A 20,251-nucleotide genomic window follows, 5' to 3' on the forward strand; every position below is an offset into this window, starting at 1 on the left:
TTTTTTTTTTTTTTTTAAGTTTATTTATTTTGAGAGGGAGAGAAAGAGTCCATGTGCTGTCAGTGCGCAGCTGGACACAAGGATCAATTTCAGAAACCATGAGATCATGAACTGAGGCGAAACCAAGAGTTGAACACTCAACCAACTGAGCCACCCACGTGCTCCAGAATTTTATTCTTTTATTTCAGTGGGCTTATCTCATTGGGCTTAACTCTTTCATCTGTATATGATTTGTATTCTCAACAAAAATAAAAGTTCCTTAAAGCAGAACTGCATTTTAAATTTCTTTAAAAAGGGGGAGGTGCATAGCAAAACAAAAACAAATTTCCAAGTGCAGTTAGGACAGGCTAGGCATAGTCTAGATTGCTTTTAATTTTAAAATATTCAGGAAATGCCCTTTACTTTCTGGCTTCTGTATCCATTTTGAAAGTTTCACTAACCATTAGAACTAATCCTTCTATTTCTTCCTTTTTTTTTTTTTTTAATGTTTATTAATTATTTTTGAGAGAGATCAAGCACATGCAGGGTAGGAGCAGAAAGAGAGAGAGACATAGAATCCGAAGTAGGTTCCAGGCTCTGAGCTGTCAGTACAGAGCCCAATGTGAGGCCTGAATTCATGAAGCATGAGATCATGATTTACGCTGAAGTCAGACGCTTAACCCAGGCACCCCATCCCTCTATTTATTCATCTGAAACTTGAAGGTAGGATAGTACTACTATTTGCTTTATATACTTCTAATTGTCATGATGAGATCAAATAAATAAAGGAGTAAAAGTGAACATGCTACACAAATGTCAGCTGTCAGAATATAGGTAAGTGATGAATATAGATAAATAAAGGTTTACTGTTTGTTTGTGATTTTTAGGATTTAGGATGTTTTGAAAGTAGGTTGATCAGACTTGCTAATAATTTGGATGCTGCACTGGAGGGAAAAAGAGAATCAAGAATGATTCCCTCAAAAAAAGGAAAACCCCAAAGAGTAATTCCCTCAAATCAAGAAACAGATTTTTTTTAAATTTTAAAACTTTATTTTTGAGAGAGAGAGAGACAGAGACAGACAGAGAGAGAGACAGAGAGAGAGAGAGAGCGCGCGTGCACGCGTGCGTGCGCAAGCAGGGAAGGGGCAGAGAGAGAGGGAGACACAGAATCTCAAGCAGGCTCCTGGCTCTGAGGTGTCAGCACAGAGCCTGACGCAGGGCTTCAACCCACAAGCTGTGAGATCATGACCTGAGCTGAAGTTGGACACTTAACTGACTGAGCCACCCAGGTGCCCCAAGAAATAGATTTCTTAACTTAGGGAACTGATGTGTTACCAGAGGGGAGGTGGATGGGGGGGATGGGCTAAATAGATGATAGGGATTAAGAAGTGCACTTGTGATGAGTACCAGGTGATGATACACGAAATTGTGAATCACTATATTGTACACCTGAAACTAATATAATACTGTATGTTAACTGAAATTCAATAAAATAAAACCTTAAAAAAATGAGTCCCTATCTTTTGGCTTGAACAACTGGTACTGTCTTTTATTAAGAAGGAGAAGATTAGAAGAGTAGCAGGTCTGGGACTAGTGGGCAAGGTTGGGGGAAATGGGAAAAATCAGAAATTTAGTTTGCAAAGAGAAATACTTATTAAGCCATATGAAGGGAAAAGTCAGGTTGGTGCTGAATGTTATTAGAGTGGGAAGTTTAGGGAAGAGGTCAGAGGTCAGGGCTGGAGATATAAAGTTGGTAAACATCAGCATATAGACTGTGGCTATTCAGAGCACTTTCCTAAGATCAAATCCTAGCTTCACCATTTAAGGGCTTAAAACTGGGATATCAGTAGGGGGAAAATATATATACATGTATATTTAATCTCAAACATTTCCTATTACTTATTTTTATACATTTGAAGAAGCACAACCTTCATATAATAGTGAGTTAAAAAACTACAAAGAGAGAGTGAAAAGTCTGCTTTCTACATCTTTCATTGGAGGCAATATGCATATGAGTTTCTTTTATATTCTTTCAGAGATATCTTAAGCACATGCAAGCAATAATATATATCAACTTATTATCCTTTAAAATGCAAATACAAATATTTCATACAAACACTTGGAGACTCTTTTATATTATGTTTTTTCACATAACAATGTACTCTGAGTATAGTTAAGTACTTAAAGCCATGGTTCTAAAAAAATTAAAAAAAAAAAAAAAAAAAGCCATGGGGTTAGATGGTATTCCCTAGGGAGAAAATGTAATAGAGAAAAAGAAGGTATTTTACTAAAATGAACTTAAACTGTTCATCTAAATTATCAAGTGTGATTTGGGGTAATCCATAAAATTTAACATGGACAACAAAGTAAAACAGATACATTTATATATGGCAAAAAGGTAAATAAGTAGAGTTCTAATATTCTTTGCAGAAATCTATTTTCCATTTGAAAAGAAAAAAAATTCAGAGAGCTTTTTTCCTTTTTAGCAAAAAATCGGTCAAGAAAAGACTCAGAGAAACGTCTAAAGCATACTCACACAGCTCTTGGTTCAGAAAAGACATCAGTATGAATGTGCATCATTAGGTCCCCACCGGCAGCATATTCCATTACAAAGCAAACATGCTCTTTGGTTTGGAAACATGCAAAAAGGTTCACCAAAAAGGGATGTCTTACACTATTCACAGTTTCAAAAATTCTTTTTTCACACATCAGGCTGTAAGAGAAAACATTTAAGAATCAACAGGTTTTTCAAAAAAAGTTGTGGTTGGAAGTAACAATCTTTAAAAAAATTACTGAACTCTAAAACAAGCAAAGTTCTTACCTATTAGAACTTTAAAACCATAAAATATGTCTCAGTTTTGCTATAAATGCTTTGAAAAATCTGGTCTACTTGATATATAAAACTTTAACTAAAATAATTTAATGAAAACTCAGGGTGCCTCGGTGGCTCAGTTGGTTAAGCGCTGGACTCTTTTCAGCTCAGGTCATTATCTTACGGTTTGTGAGTTCAAGCCCCCAATAGGCCTCTGTACTGACAGTGAAGAGCCTTCTTGGGATTCTCTCTCCCTCTGCCCCTCCCCTGCTTGCACTCCCTCTTTCTCTCAAAATAAAAAAAAGGAAAAGAAGAAATATATTAATGGAAACTAAAACATATGATTAGAATGACATAAAGATTAGAGTTGACATTGACTGCATTAGAGTAGCACATACATGGCTACTGGTTATAGTTAATTAAGGAAGGCTTACTTAGGGGTGATTTTATTGGGAATTGGTGAGAGAATATAGCAGCCTAAAGAATCATTTAAAAAATATAAAATTTGTGATGAAAGTAAGTTCAAGGACAGTATTTATAAGCTATAGTATTCAAATATTTTTTCAAATGATATATGAAGTTGAAAGGTAAAGATAGGATGCATTAAATTTTAATTTATAAGGCAGACTGGAAAATAAAGAGGTACATAGAGAATTCTATTAATTAACATGCTTCAAGGAAGCTCCTTGAGAATGATCTAATTTGTAAAATCTATAGCAATCACAGGTTTTGCCTTTGTAGCAGCTTGTGACTCTTATAAGCTGCTACGAAGAACAGTGGTCAAACTTACAAGACTCTGGAACATTAATTTTGCCTACACAGTAAAAAATACCTTTCTTCCTTCCCTTAAAAATATTTAGTAAATCAACTTGACTTTAAAACACAAAGTAGAAGAAAACTGGATAAAATATTATTCAAATACACACTGAAATTAACTTATTTTAAGCACCTGATTAAAATAAAGATACTAATATACATTTTATTAACAATTAGATTAGGCTTTTTTTTTTAATGTTTATTTATTTTCGAGAGAGAGAGAGCATGTATAGGGGAGAGGCAGAAGAAAGAGAGGCAGAGGATCCAAAGCAGGCTCTGTGCTGATAGCAGAGAGCCCAATGCGGGACTCAAACTCTGGAACCACGAGATCATGACCTGAGATGAAGTTGGGTGCTTAGCTGACTGAGCCACCCAGGACCCCCTATATTTATGTTTCTAATTATAATAGGCACTTTTGGATCTTAGTGTTTTAAAATAGCATTATTAGTGCTTTTATTTTTAAAATTAAAACACTTCTTAGATTTTTGTTATTTTTGTTAATTTCAAATTGCCAAACTAGCTAATGTTAAGAGGGAGGTAGATCCATTCTTCTTTCTTTTGGGTATTTTAAGGAGTTATTTTAAAAAGGTAATTTTAAAGATAAAGTATTTATTTGTGTATCCAGACTACATTGCTAGGACAAAAAAAAAATTAAACAGAATTTTGAAAACATTTAAGAGTATACCTATTGTGTAGAGGAGCATGGAATTTTTAATGCTATGTTAATATAGTTGTCTTCTGGATTATGAAAACATCTGTTCAGTTTTAAATACTGGCAGTAAATGCAGCTATTATGAAATAGTGTTTAAACTCCATTTAATAAGGTCACATTCTAGACAAACTCTTACCTTCTGATTTCACACAATCTGTTTATAATTTTATACATACTCAGAAACAGGAAACCCCAGTACATTTGTTTTAAAGCTTTAGGCTTACGTCTACATATATTTGGCAAGGTTTCTAAACGTTATTACAAATTAAGTCATTATTAGAAATAAATTCATAAAAGATTTTTAAAAAGTTAATAGAAGTTTTGATTTTCATCACCATCAAAATTTACTGGAAAATAACGTCCAACTGGGATCTAAGATAGATAAGATGGTTTCTAAAATAACACATTTCCAAAATCAACCTAAATTTTGGGTACCACAGAAAAAATATTCAGGAAAAATAAAAACAAAATGACAAGATGTTTGGGTTCAACTAGATGACATACCTGGTCTCTGCATTGTCTACTGTTGTATATTTATGGGTGAATCACTAATTCTCATAGACAAGTATTAGGTTAGACTTGTGTTAAACATGTAAATGATGTAAAAGACTTGAGAATCGCTGATCAGAATGCCTCTTAAAGTGGCTCTTAATGCCATTCACAGGAATGATCTGATGAGGACTAGCAATACTGATGAAGGCTGGATAGATGTCTCAGACTCTTAGGTAAATGAAGCAGGCTTTTTATAGACCAAAATTACGACAATAATTTTAAGCATTTTGCAGCACACCAATAAGTTACCCTGTTAGGAGTTAACTTCTCCCAGCCTTATCTAAATTGTATATTTCCTTTAAAAGTTCATGAAATAGTCCAACCTTATTCAAAATTTCAAATTTTATTCCTTCTATCCAGAACATTTCCCTCTAAATTGTCATTTAACTTTTCTCCATATTCCCAAGTATTTTCCATCTGCCAAAGTGGAGCACAAATCCAGTCTTTATAAGGCCTTACCTAAACCCATCAACACCCCATGATGTTCCCCTTTCTTTGATCTGCTACTGTCTGTACTATTTTAAACTCAAACATATCTAGCCTCTTTTATTTACATAACTAATGCACTTATGTCTTATTTCCGTGATTAGTTCCATCCTAACATTTTTTGTGTACTTCCTTATGTACACAAAGTTCAGTACCTTATGAGATGTTTTAGAAACTTGAAAACTTGTATAAATAGTTATTTTGGTCACTGGAAAACAACATTGGTAATAAAGCTAAGATCTTAGGATTCAATCATATTTATATATAGATTTTAAAATATAAATAAATATAGGCACATATATGTGTTTAGATGTGCTTTTGTTCTATGACTGCAAAATGATACTTCCAGCCCTCTTCTGTTGTCTTGAAATATGAACTGGTAAGAAAAGGAAGCTTGAGTGAGGAGGCACTACAGGGACATAAATTGATCATTCTTATTCAGGACTAGGCATAAATGGGACTCACAGAGAACGTTCTATGAATGGTAGGTGGAGAATGTAATCTTTGTACATGAATTACATTACTCTGGAGTTAGTTCATAATTTACATTTTAAAAAGAGGTTGATTTGGAATTTTCTATAATCTGTCTTTTTAAAAAGGCAGTTTTTGAAGTAAAATATTAAGTAGCATCAAATATTTTGGATAAATTGATTTAAAACAAAAGTCAGTAATATGTAATAACATTGAAGTCTATGGATCTATTAAAAGGATGAATTAGGAAGAGAATATAAAGGATTCTGCTTACTTATTAGTTTAATTTGAGTTGTATACTATTCAGAATTACAAGTTATAAATATATATTATTTTAAAAATGTTTATTTTTTAATTTCCTAAATTATTTTTTCTTGACTTCATCTAATTGCTCTCTTTTTTTTTGAGAGAGAGAAAGAGAGAGAGTGTGTGAGCAGGGGAGAGGGAGAGAGAAAATCTTGAGCAGCTATTACGCTGGCGTGGAGGTAGAGGTGGGGCTCGATCTTACAACTGTGAGATCATGATGTGAGCTGAAATTAAGAGGCAAATGCTTAACTGACTGAGCCAGCTAGGTGCCCTAACTGCTCCTTTTTGCTGCCTTTCTCATATTTCTATCGAAATTTTCCATTTCTGTTTTTATACCTACTGGAGGTTATTTTACTTCCATGTTATGGAATATGTGGATCTATAACGGAAGTTAGGTAACTCAACTTTTCAACAAGGGTGAATTAATTTTCAGTAGGGGTAACAGCCTAGATCCTGGCTAAAGCTACTTCTTCAGATCTGGACATTCTTCATTAATAGTAATATTAATGTTATTCTGTTAGATTTAATTAGAAAGTGTTCTTCTATAAAGACTTGACTCAAAGTAGTAATAACGTAGCAAAAAGCTACACAAATCATTGGAGATTAACAGAGGTAGTTGGAAAACAATGCATTTACCATTCACAGATCTGGAATAAAGGAAACATTCTTCCATAAAAGAAAAGTATTTGATCCATCTATTATTGCAGTTATAAACAGACTGACAGTGTGATTAAAGGTTTGCTTTAACCAACTACTTCTGTAAAATATAGTTCTAAACATATGATGCACAGAATACTGCATACATATACAGCATAATCCTTTCTGAATAGTTATACATATCAAGAAAGAGTTTATTTTGATATAATTGAGGGGTAAGAAAAACAGGTAAAAAATAAATAGGCAAATCCAAAGGGCAAAATTTTTAACATAAATGAAAACTTCATTTTCAAGATCTATCCTAATTCTAAGAACTTCCCATATAATGTAAAAAATATTAACAATAGCAATTTGGTATGTGAATGCATGTGTGTGTACGTAAAATATTAAAAACAGTGCGCACGTGCGCACAAACACACACACACACACTCTTAATGGGATTTAATATAATTCATTAAGGCAAGCATCACCAAAAAAATGTTTTAAAATATGCAGGGCAACTGAGGTTTAAAGGTGTTCAGTGAATTGCTCTGGGGTTAAATCCTTAACTAAGAAGAAACAACCAGAAGTAGAAAAATCAGTCTTCTCATTCTTAGTACCGGACTCTTTTTATATCCAGAACTGTCTTCTATTAGGATCAACTGGTGCTTCCAAGTGACTTAAGAAAAATCCTGCTTGTCAAATATCAACGGAAAGTCTATTTCTGTAATAAATATGCTGCTTGTGGGGTGCTTGGGTGGCTCAGTCGGTTGAATATCCGACTTCGGCTCAGGTCATGATCTTGTGTTCATTGGTTCAAGCCCCCAGGTAGGGCTCTGTGCTAACAGTTCAGAACCTGGAGCCTGCTTTGGATTTTGTGTCTCCCTCTCTCTCTTTGCCCCTCCCCTGCTCACTTTCTCTCAAAAAATAAAAATAAAATGTTAAAAAAAGTGTAAAAAAAGAGCACATAAATATGCCACTTGTTATACAATAATTTTCTACGTAGTCACCCTGTTAAAGCATATTCTCTAACCTAATTATAATACTGTCCCCAAAGTCCCTGCATTTTAAAAGCTGTATATAAAGATGTATCAATATCAATTTATACTCATTAAACCCAGAAAAAGTAAGATGCTCTGGTTAAAAAATGCCATTTTAAGAAAAATGAAAGAAAAAATAGATATAGGTGTATTTTATAAAACAGAATATATTAACCACTCAATTAAGTGCAGATTACCTATAGATGACATTGTATTACTTCTATAATACGAAATGGGAAATAGTATCGCCCAATCACATTCCATATAAACACTTTAGGGGCACCTGGGTGGCTCAGTCGGTTAAGCATCCACGCGAAGTCATCATCTTGTTTTGTGGGTTCGAGCCCCACATCGGGCTCTGTGCTGACAGCTCGGAGCCTGGAGCCTGCTTCACATTCTGTGTCTCCCTCTCTCTCTCCCCCTCCCCTGCTCATGCTGTCTCTGTCTCTCAAAAATAAATAAATGTTTAATAAATAAATAAACACTTTAACATCTCCAACTATAAAAATCTTAACAGAATTAGTTTACACATTTCATCATCTTTCCTTGGTACACACTAACCAGTAAAGTGTCCTAAGGAGAAGTTGACTAGAAAGAAAAACAATAATTAATGCCTACCTTATGTCAAGTACAGATACATTAATTTAGTTTCTTCACGTGTTACAAAAATGGGAAGTTTTGTTGTTATAAAATATACATCAATTTTCATGATCTTATGTTAAAACTTCAGAAAAATAAACAATTTCATTAAAAAAAAAAACTAACCTGTCTACTTCATCTCTAGCCACAATGTCTCCTTTCTTTAAGGCTTTTATAGCAAACATCTCATTTGTGTGTTTATATTCAGCCAAAAGCACCTGAAATGAGATTAAAATAGGTATTTTCTATTTCAGTTATTACTTTTGAAGTCATTCCAAGAAAACTTAAAAGATTACCTTTCCAAAATGTCCTCTGCCCAAGACAGCACAACATCTGAAGTCTTGTAGATTAAACTGAAACATCTGTTGAGATCTGAAAACAGTATGTTATTAAAAATAGGGCAAAAGTATGCGACCAAACATGTAGTAGCAAAGCTGTGTATATATTCTTTACCTTCTATCCTCAAGTTCTCGAATACCACTGTATCCTAGGCCTGGTTGAGGAGTATCAGGCTCATATTCAGATTGAGATTTTGGAAGTATACTATTTCTGTCATTCTCAATAGCAAAAACAGCTTCTGAATCCTATAAAATGTTAAATACTCATTAAATCATAGAAACATTAAGAAAACTTATTTGGTAAAGATGAAATTTAAAAATGTCAAAAGTCAATAAAAATATTAGTGAGAAAAGTAAAATTCAGATAATGGACATTCATTCTTAACAGTTAATTTCTATATAACACTTAGCCAAAAAATTTAAAAATGCACACATTATCATCACTTTCAATGCATATTCTGAAATCATGTTAACGAAGTTAGAAGATTAAGCGTGTGTGAGGCAACATATCATCTAACATCAACCATGCTCCTATGCTTTTAGCTTCATCAGCCTATTCAATCTCTACTGGCCCATGAGCATCCAGAGGTTTTATGTATCACTCATAAGAAACATAAAAACATAGTTCACCTGGGCAACTTTTAATTGAAATGTACACCTCATTCACTCTGATGCTTTTATTGGTAATTCATTTGGTGAAAAGGAATTATACAAGGTATAAAATGCCTTGCCTGGCTTGGTGTATCCAAATCTCTTAATTCAGCAGATTCATCTATTTCTCCAAGGGAAGAATCACGTGGTGGGGCCGGAGGAGGTTCAGGTTCAAGATCAAAGTCCAATTTGGTTACTGTAGAATCACTTATAGAAGATAAAACAATTCACCAAAAACAGTAATCAAAAGCATATATTTTAAATAGCTTTAAAATTAAAGCAAACAATTTTATTTTGATTTTTTGAAAGTAAGCAGAACACTAATTTCAAAATACTGTTTGGAAAAAATCAGATTTTTAATAGACCCACTGTAAGCAGTAGGCATGAATGTTGCAGTAACTATTTTATAAAAGCATTGCTTAAAAATCTTAGACACATACCCAGCTGGAGGTGTTAGTTCAGGGATGCGTACATCAACCACTGGCACTGTAGCAGGCACGGAAGCTTGAGGGCTAAAGGTGCCAGAATGATTTACTGTCGGAATAGCTCTTCTCACTAGCCTTCCCCAAGTGGCAATATTAATATTCATTTGAGGAGCTCTGAGAAATGTTTTGCCTGTGGATATTGTGAGTAAAGAAAATAGCNAAAAGCCACAATTTAAAAATTCATATTCACTGGTTTATAATTTATGAAGAACAAACAAAATTTGTCAACTTAAAAACAGTTCTTAACTATTTGTTATTAGGCTAGTGCAAAATAGTGAAAATAGTTTTAATAATAAATAGGAAGGAACTGTTTTTTTCAAGTATAGGAAGGATATGTGGCTAAGTTTTAAAAAAGAATTCTCTAAAAATAAAAGAATTATCTTTTAGAGATACTAACTGTATTTATGGATGAATCAATACGAGGCCTAGGTTTGGTTCTTTTTTTTTTTTTTTTTAATTTTTTTTTTTAATGTTTTATTTATTTCTAGGAGAGAGAGAGAGAAAGCGTGAGCAGGGGAGGGTCAGAGAGAGAGAGGGAGTCACAGACCGAAACAGGCTCCAGGCTCCAAGCTGGCAGTCAGCACAGAGCCCAACGCGGGGCTCGAACCCACGAACTGTGAGATCATGACCCAAGCGAAAGTCGGACGCTTAACCGACTAAGCCACCCAGGTGCCTCTAGGTTTGGTTCTTATAATCTGAGAACATAGTATGTGGATGGAATACAGTGAAACAAAACTGGCCATGAGTTGAATGCTGTTGAGGCTGAGTGATGGTACACTGTATTAGTCTATTATGCATATGTCTGAAACATTCCTTAACAAAAAGTTAGAAATGAATAAAAGGAAAACAAAAAACAAAGTTGGGTATTACTTTTAAAGGTAGATTTTCTACATTTAAGAATACACCAAAAGAAATTATATTTGATTCCTTAGTAAATACCTTGTTGTTTTGAAAAAATTTTCTTTTGTCTTTGGAGTTTGGGTCTTCTTTCAATAACTGGATTAAAAAAGGTAACCTGTAGTGAAGAAAATTCAAGTTGACATAAATATAGCTTTGGATTTATGCTTCATGAAATTCATTAAACTTCTAAGTATTGAAAACTTGAGAATCTAAGATATAATTTAAGCCCAACTTCTCATTTTCTAGGTGAAAAAACAGACCTAGAGAGGATAATGATTTGTCTTAAAGAAATACACTTATGCAGTAGTAGAGTCGGGCCAAGGTTCAAGTTGTTTATTGTTCAGCCTAATTCACTTTCTACTTCTATGTCACGATGCCTACATATACAATTCCAAGTATAGTGATGCACATTTAATAAAATACATTTATTACCTCTGCAAATAAAGTACCCTGTGGTTCCAAATAGAGACACATGCCATGCCGTTGGTTGTCTAAAAAATCTTCTAACCTCAGAAATTTTACAGCACACAGAGATCGCCAATCACGCCAATAAACTGAAATTTCCAGTTCACGTGACTAGGATAATTAAAAAAAAATAAAAACAGAGAAGACATGATTGGACACACACTTGAATAAAATATTACAAAAAATATAAAATACAAATACAAAAAACAAAAATAACACACACAAAAGGTGCACTATTTTAAAGAGTGCTTTGTAATGTTTCTCTATTATCTGTTATTTTAACAAACATATATTTTAACTCCAAGGAAGAAATTTATATTCCCACAATCTCTAGCTAAGATATTCTTTTTATATAAAGAATACATATCTGTGAAAGACCAATACAGATTAATGACCATAGAGACTCTTTGGCATGTAACAGCTTCAGTTTTTCAGATTTTCCTTCTCTACCTGGTATCACTTGCTGTGCTATTGCTTAAAGACCTCAGTGCTCTCCTCAAAGAACCCATTTCAAACTGTAGTATTTCCTTGTCCCCATGCTGAATTAGGGAATGGTATACAAATAGCATTTATCCTGCACTTATAGTGTGCCACACACTGTGCTAAGCACTTTAAAGTATTAGGTCATTTAATCTTCAGAAGAATACCACTGGGTAATAATAGGACTAGTGATAGCAGGGGCCTGTGCAGGTAGGGGGCAAAAGGGAAATTCAGAGTAAGTTTATACAAAAAGATGTTCATTTACTACAACAGCCGCCCCTTGTCCTCCCTGCAAAAGGCAGAAAGTTAGCAACAATGTGAATGTCCAAAAACTAGAGACAAGTATATTATACCATATCCATGATCATTATTATGGATCATTACCATAATCATTAAAAATAATGCTTATGTGAAAAACATACTTAAGGCTTTAATGACTATTTTTATTATTATTAATTATATATAGAGAGAGAGCGTGCACGTGCATGAACAGGGGACGGGCAGAGAGAATCTCAAGCAGGCTCCATGCTTAGTATGGAGGCCAATGTGGGGTCTGATCCTATGATGGGGGGGGATCATGACCTGAGCTGAAATTGGGAGTCAGGTGCTCAACTGAGACACCCAAGTGCACTCTTTTATTTTTTTTAAATTTTAAAGAGAGAGTGCACAAGTGGGAGAGAGGAATGGAGAGGAGGGAGAGAGAGGGAGAGAATCTCCACGCTCAGTGCCAAGCCTGATGTGGGGCTTTATCCCACAACCTTGGGATTATGACTTGAGCTGAAATCAAGAGTTGGACATGCAACTGACTTAACCACCCAGGCAACCCCATATTTAAGACTTTAACAATCAATTAGAACATAATTACAAGCAGAGTAGAACACAGCTTGTAAGTTGGGGGTCAAGCCATTAACTCTACATATGTTATAATCTACATCCATTCTAATTAGAAAGCACCAGACTTCTCCATGATTTTGCAAACCATCCGCAAAAAGAGAGAAACATTTCCCCCCGCCAAGGCTCAACAAAGTAATAAATTACTTCTTTCATATAATAACTTTCAATTTAGGAACTTATGCCTATTACATAAGCTCCTAGTACACCCAACAAATCTTCTGACTTTAAATAATTAGTTGTTGCAAATGAATACAACACTTAATAAAAAACAGAACATGAAAAAAAAAATGAGTCAAGACACAACGTGCCAGGTCACACATGGCAATATGTGAACCAAGGGCCTCTTCATTTCTTAATACTCGTTATGAAAGGGGAAGTATGAGTACAATTTTTTTTTAAAGATCAACAAATGGCATCTACTCAAGTTAAAAGTTTAAGTGTTTTGGCAAAAAACTGAATGGGTAACAGAAGCAGGGACTGGTAACTTACACTACACTGTTTCAATCAGAGGAGAGGTCTACTTCCTCCTACCTTATTTCACCACATCAGGGAGGAAGACCTGTGATGGATCATAAAGACAGATGCAAGGGACACAGATGCTGGGGATGGAATTAGTGCTTACTTATAAGAAGTTCTTACTTATACTTTCACACTGCTAACATTTGACATATGGTTAAGATTACATCTTTCTCTGGATGAGAAGAGGTCCAATAACCTTACTTGTATTTATTTTAGCCACTCTGGTAAAACATATCGACTCATTTCTGTTTCTGCTTTCTTTTCATTCCATGCTTTAAACTGAAGTGTGTTAGAAAAATCTAAGATCTGAGATGGAAAGTGATCTCAAGGCCTTAGGCTAGCTTTCTTAGGAGTTCTACTTTGAGGTTTTAGGGATAAATTTATTCACTTTTTGTTACTTTGCATTGTTCCTTGGGAAATAAACCTCCACAATTTAAAGGGGAGGGTGACTGTGATCTAGAGCAGATTGTTATTTTATGTCAATTCTCAACACACTGTTTCATGGAACCCCGAACCTACTTCAGTCTCTAACTTCTAGTGTGATTTGAACAGGTAAGGCGGGGATACAGCACCTAAAAAGGAAAATACTTAAAGAGATGTCCTTAATGTTGATAGAATTTAAACTGTGTGACTGCTCATTTACTGGCAATTTTTCAGATGAAGCAGGGCAGTTCTATAAAGCTAGAACATCCTTTAAGTAATGTCAAACTGTAAGAGCAACAAAATCTAGATGGAGTAAAACCACCACTAAAATAGCTGAGCAGTATAATCTGAGCTACTGATGGGCAGTACTGGTAAACTGTCTCAATTTGTGCTTCATTTGGTCTTAATATTAATTTGAACCTAGGGTCCAAGAAAAAACTGTGGAAGATCTACGGCACCTGTAAGACTTGTCTGAAGTCTCCATAAGGCCTTGAAAGTAAACAGAAAAAGGTAAAAAAAAAAAAAAAAAAAAAAAAAAAAAAAAAAAAAGACACTGAATCAGCCCTACATGTAGGAGAGGAAGGAGAATAACTTAAAAATGTGCTTCAATTAAAAAAACCTAGCACACATCTAGCATAAAAATAACTGAAGCACAAAGAAGACTGAAGTTCCCAAACTGTTCGTGAGGAACTCTGGGACAATGGAGGAAATTTTAACTTTACAAAGGAAACACAGTGACATCTGTGGGACACTGTTAAGAAATATTAGTCCATGGTAAGTTCTATTTCTTTCTTTTCTTTTTTTTTTTTTTACAAATAGTTTATTGTCAAATTAGTTTCCACATAACACCCAGTGCTCATCCCAAGTGCCCTCCTCCATGCCCATCCCTCCACCCCCCCACATCCATCAGTCCTCAGTTTTTGTCAGCATTCAAGAGTCTCTCATGGTTTGCCTCTCTCCCTTTCCCCCACCATTTCCGCCCTTCTTCTCCCCCTTGGTCCTCCGTCAAGTTCCTCCTAATCCTCCTATACGTGCAAACATATGATATTTGTCCTTCTCTGCCTGACTTATTTCGCTCAGCATAACACCCTCAAGGTCCATCCATGTTGCTACACATGGCCAGATTTCATTGTTTCTCACTGCCATGTAGTATTCCATCGTATAGATAAACCACATCTTCTTGATCCATTCATCTGTTGATGGACACTTAGGCTCTTTCCATGTTTTAGCTATTGTGGAGAGTGCTGCTATGAACATTGGGGTACATGTGCTCCTATGCATCAGCATTTCTGTATCCCTTGGGTAAATTCCTAGCAGTGCTATTGCTGGGTCATAGGGGAGTTCTACTGTTAGTTTCCTGAGGAACCTCCACACTGTTTTCCAGAGGGGCTGCACCAGTTTACATTCCCACCAACAGTGGAGGAGGGTGCCCGTTTTTCCACATCCTCGCCAGCATCTAGATTTGCTCATTCTAGCCGGTAAGTTCTATTTCAACATCAGAATGTACCACATTCCTTCTGATGACATCTTACCTTTGCTAAACTGGGATTTCAACAATTGTTTTTTTCCACATGAAAAATCAATGTGTAAGAGTGTGGTGTTTATGCTTTGAGAAGTTATATAGTATACAATAGTCAGACATACTCCGTTTGTAAGTACTGGTTACACAAAAATGAAGTAAAAGTCATATCTTTTCTTTCAATTTTTTCACTCAAAAAAACTAGTTAGAACATAAGTACTAAATAAGTATATTTTTAGAAACTACTTTTTAAATTTGGTATAACTGACAAATTATGACATAAAGTATACATTATGATATTCTGATATATGTATATAGTATGCAGATTCCTCCCATCTAATTAACACTTCCATCACCTCAGTAAATTTCACTTATATAGTGTTATTAACTATAGTCACCTTGTTATACACCAGATGCTCAGACCTTATTCATTTTATAACTGAAGTTTTTACTTTTTTACCAACCTCTCCATGTTTTCCCCACCCTCTACCTCTTGGCAACTCTGATTGCTATGTGTTTGACCTTTTTTTTTTTTTTTTTTTTATAAATGATACCATGTAGTATCTGTCTTTGTCTGGCTTATTTCATATAGCATAATGTCCGCCAAGGTCCATCCATGTTGTTGCAAATAGCAGGATTTCTTCCTCTTTCTCATGGGTGACTAATGTTCCATATATATCTCACATCTTTATCCATACATGCATTGACAGGTTGTTTCCATAACTTGGCCATTGTGAATAATGTGGCAATGAACATGGAAGTGCAGATATCTCTTCGATATTGTTTTCATTTCTTTTGAATATATGCCCAGGAGTGGGACTGATGAATCATATGGTAGTTCTATTTTTAATTTTTTGAGAAACATCCATTCTGTTTTTCATAATGGCTGCACCAATTTACATTCCTACCAGAAGTGCACCAGGGCTCCCTTTTCTCCACATCCTTGTCTACTCTTGTTATCTTTTATCTTCTTGGTGACAGCCATTCTAACAGGTGTGAGGTGATAACTCATTGTGGTTTTGACTTGCATTTCCTTGATGATTAGTGGTGCTGAGTACATTTTCATGCACCTTTTGACTATGTGAATGTCTTCTTTAGAGAAATGTCTATTCATTTTCTGTACATTTTTAATCAGATATTTTGTGTTACTGAGTTATAAGACTTTTTAAATATATTTTGAATATTAATTCCTTATCAGATAAGATTTGCAAATATTTTCTTCCATTCTGTAGCATGCCATTTCATTTTCTTGATGTTTCCTTTGCTGCACAGAAAATTTTTTAGTAAGCACTTTTTTTTTGGGGGGGAGGGGGGAGAGAGAGAGAGAGAGAGAGAGAAGGGAGGGAACACACACGCTCAAGTGGAGGAGGAGCAGAGGAAGAGGGAGAGAGAGACTCTTAAGCAGACTCTATGCCCAGTGCAGAGCCCGACTTTGGGCTCAATTTTACAACCATCAGATCATGATCTAAGCCCAAATCAAGAGTCAGACACTTAATGAACTGGGCTACCAGGTGCTTCAGTAAATACTTCTTAATAAATGGAATCGTTGGATATTTCTTTTGGCCTGGACACACATTGTAAAAACAAAGAACAACAGGACACTGAGGATGAGGTAAATTGAGAAGTGTGGGAACCTCTAATAGAAGAACATGAAAGCTAGGCTGCACTGCCAAAAACAAAAGAGAGGAGGCAAGAAGCAGAGCATGGAAAATTCAAGAACCAAGAAAAGGTAAGACTTTGTAAAGATACAACATGGTAGATCACATCAACTGGTCTTCTATTTCTTCTTTAATTGGCCTTCTACGGGCTTCTCAAGAGAACACAACCTTAAGAAACATCAGTTAAGGTCTCAGCAGCAAAGAAGCTGCATACTCAAAGACTCTGAATTTTAAAAACTGGCTATTTATTGAGGTGTGATTAAGGTTAAGGAACCAACAAGGATGAAACAACTGACATCTAGCAACAGGAGAAATCCATTATCACCCCTCGCCTCAATGTGTAAGAGGCAATAGTTCTCATAATCCAATGAGAACTGGACCTTGGAAAAAGGGACTGTCCTATAGGAGCCGTAGCCATAGTTGAACCAAGCTGTGAAAATAGGGAAGGGGAAAGGGAAACAAACATCTTGACTTCCCTCTCCTCCTATCCTCACACCTCCTAACAATGTCACCTATTGTAAGTCAGAGCCTAGTGGTTCAAGTCCACAGCTATCAGGTTCCAGGGGCAAAGCACAGGCCAGGGAAAGGAGACCACTGGAATCTACTAGGGGCAAACAAAAAACAACCGTATCAGGGAACAGCAGTATCTCTTTTCAGTTGAGGAGTCCAATATGGGTGATTTTCCAGCTGGACCGAATATGACAAAAAGAGGAAAACCTCAGGATCGTTGGGGAGGATGGGAAATACAGAGAGGAGAGATTGAGACTAAGACAATAGAGAATATAATGTTATGATCTTTGCTTGAAAAGTCTGCCTCCTATAGATGTGAGTGATTCTGCGCTCTTCCTAAGGGAGAAGTAAACAATTATGATACAAGCTAGTGTTTTAAGAGTTTGTATAAAAGTGCTTCCTTTATCAATTAAGTTGTATAAAAAGTTCCAAAGACTCCCTATTATTCCAAATCTTTTAAATTTTTTTCTGTCTGTGTCTTTACATACATAGCTCCTATGTCTAATCTTATATCTTATTCCCCTGCCAAAATGTTTATTTTCATATGAGATTTCAAATAGTTTTTCTGTTGTACCAGTCCAATTCTCTTTTCATCAAGACAAAATTAAACATCTATCTTCCTCACAAAGGCATTCTTGACTAAATCCAGCCCAGAGGTCTTTCTCTTGAGTTTAGATATGTATAACTCTTAATTTATCCTTCTAGGGACTTGTGTTCTGAAATCTGAGGATTCAATGTTTGTCATTAATTCTGGAAAATTCTAGGTCATTATTGCTTCAGATCTCACCACTGCCCCACTTTCTCCCTTCCTCATTCTAGAATTCCACTTAGTGTGTTAGTCGTTTTCATCCTATTTTTCCCGTCTCTTAGCCTCTCTCTCACTTTTTTCATCTCTTTGTTGCCTTGTGTTGCATTTGGGCAACTTCTTTAGCTCTATCCTCCATCCACTAACTCTTTTGTTATTTAGCCCATCCACTTAGTTTCCAATTAAAAATATATTTCTGATTTTTGTTAAGTTTTATTTCTTTTTAATTTTTTTTTTTTTTTTTGAGAGAGACAGCGTGAGCAGGGGAGGGTCAGAGAGAGGGAGACACAGAATTTGAAGCAGGCTCCAGCCCGACGTGGGTCTCGAACCCACGAACCGTGAGATCATGACCTGAGCCAAAGTCAGATGCTCAACCAACTGAGCCACCCAGTTGCCCCTGTTAAGTTTTATTTCACTCTCTTCAACAACTGAGGACTAACGGTCCCCCAATTGTTTTGAAGATAATCTCAGATGTCTACTATTTGTTTTTTTAAAAATTCTGCTTGGTCTTTTTTGTCACTCACTCTATGCTCACGTTTTCAAATTCCTCTATTATTTAAATATTTTAAACATTTATTTTATATTCTATAATGAATAATCCCATTATCTATTGCAGCTTACTCATGGTGGTTGTATCCTCATGTATTTTTAAATTCTTGATGCATGCTCATGCTGGAAGAATTCTTCCCTAAGCTTCTGAAACACAATTTAATAGTCTTTAATTCTGTCTCCAACTGTGTTTTTTAAACCTACTAGAGCATAGAGTCCTTTATGGAAAGAATGCTTCTTGCTGTTTTGTATTTCTCACTGTGCTAAATGTAGGCCTTTGCACATTACTTTAAAGATTGGAGAGGTAGAAAAAGGCTAAAATGTCTATAGTGTGCTACAGAACAGTAACACGTAAGCCATAAGGAAGTAAGTCAGACTCAGTTATGTGTGGGAGGGTGGGAGCAGGTAAGAAAGAAGATATTTTAAAATTATATATGACCCTCCTCCCCTCAGATTCTAATTGTGTCATTTTGGGACTCTATTAGGGGATCACTGTTCCAACCAGAGTGTGTCACCTGCATAAGCTGAAGTAGGGGAAAAAAAAAAAGGAAATTATAAAAAAAAAACAACAAACAAACCTTGTTAGTTTTAAAAATATTTCTTGTATAAGTTATTTTCAGTCATTCTGTTGTATATTTAATGAATGTCTATACTAAGTACTGTTATGGAAATACAAAGAGAAGTAACATATGGTCCTGTTCTCAAATAGATCATAGTTTTATTGGGGAGATGGAAATGTAAATCAATACTGGCAAAAGAGAGGCATATACAATAGGCATAATGACACAAAAGGGATAACTGACCAATTTTTCCTAAGGGGAAGGTAGTAGGAAGATCAGAAAAGATAAGAATTGCTCAAATTAGGTTTTTGGATATAAATTATAAGAATAAAGGAGAGAACACAGGAGTCAAAGGGGAAAGAATGTACAAAGTTAAACATGCATATAGTATATTGTAGGGATAGGAAATATTTTCATCTAATTAAAGCTTAGAACAGAAGTACGAATGCTTTGGGAAATAAAGAGGAGAAGATGGGCAGAGACAGGTCATGAAGGGCTTTGTATGACTTGCAAAAGCATTTGGTCTTTAACCTGTAAATTATAAGCTTCTATGAAAGGATTTAAAAATATAGAGGAGTAGAGGTCAGATCAGATCAGGCAATACAGTAATTAAAAACAAGGCCTCTAAAACCAAGATGGCCCAGTGCTATATACTTAATGAATTTCTGTAGGAAAAAATAGGTTAAAATCTTAGCTCTACACCACTTACTAGTTTTGTGACCTTGGGCAAGTTATTAGCCTTTTTGAGCCTCATTTTGCTCGTCTGCAAAATATGTATATTAATAGTATCAACCTCCTAGCATTGTGTGAAAATTAAGAGTTAACACAAGATCAGCACATAGTGGTCAGTAAATGTCAGTTTTTATTATTAATACTGTGATATGTGATTAAGAAAATCTATATTGGAAACAAAGAGAAAAGTTAGCCCACTATTAAAAAGAACATACTGGTTTTAGGTAAGACCTGGCTTTGATATTAGATTCTTGTTTTTTTTTTTTTTAAAATTTTTTTTTTATTGTTAGGAGAAGAAAAGCTATTTACCTTTT

At 35.1% G+C, this 20,251-nt stretch overlaps 1 protein-coding gene across 2 annotated transcripts in view; it reads right to left on the reverse strand.

Annotated features, from left to right (window-relative positions):
• Positions 1–20,251, reverse strand: part of PKN2 (protein kinase N2) — a 138,243-nt gene that overhangs the window by 15,199 nt on the left and 102,793 nt on the right. For both annotated transcript variants that reach the window (XM_077746092.1, XM_077746093.1), the window contains exons 9-16: positions 11,256–11,399; positions 10,863–10,938; positions 9,879–10,053; positions 9,519–9,645; positions 8,903–9,033; positions 8,746–8,821; positions 8,576–8,667; positions 2,516–2,692 (exon numbers count right to left, since the gene is read on the reverse strand). In XM_077746092.1, coding sequence (XP_077602218.1) covers positions 2,516–2,692; positions 8,576–8,667; positions 8,746–8,821; positions 8,903–9,033; positions 9,519–9,645; positions 9,879–10,053; positions 10,863–10,938; positions 11,256–11,399 — 998 coding nt within the window. The remainder of the gene's footprint in view (positions 1–2,515; positions 2,693–8,575; positions 8,668–8,745; positions 8,822–8,902; positions 9,034–9,518; positions 9,646–9,878; positions 10,054–10,862; positions 10,939–11,255; positions 11,400–20,251) is intronic.

Source organism: Crocuta crocuta, unplaced genomic scaffold, assembly GCF_008692635.1.
Source record: "Crocuta crocuta isolate KB4526 unplaced genomic scaffold, BGI_CrCroc_1.0 scaffold48, whole genome shotgun sequence".
Classification (NCBI taxonomy): Eukaryota; Metazoa; Chordata; class Mammalia; order Carnivora; family Hyaenidae; genus Crocuta; species Crocuta crocuta.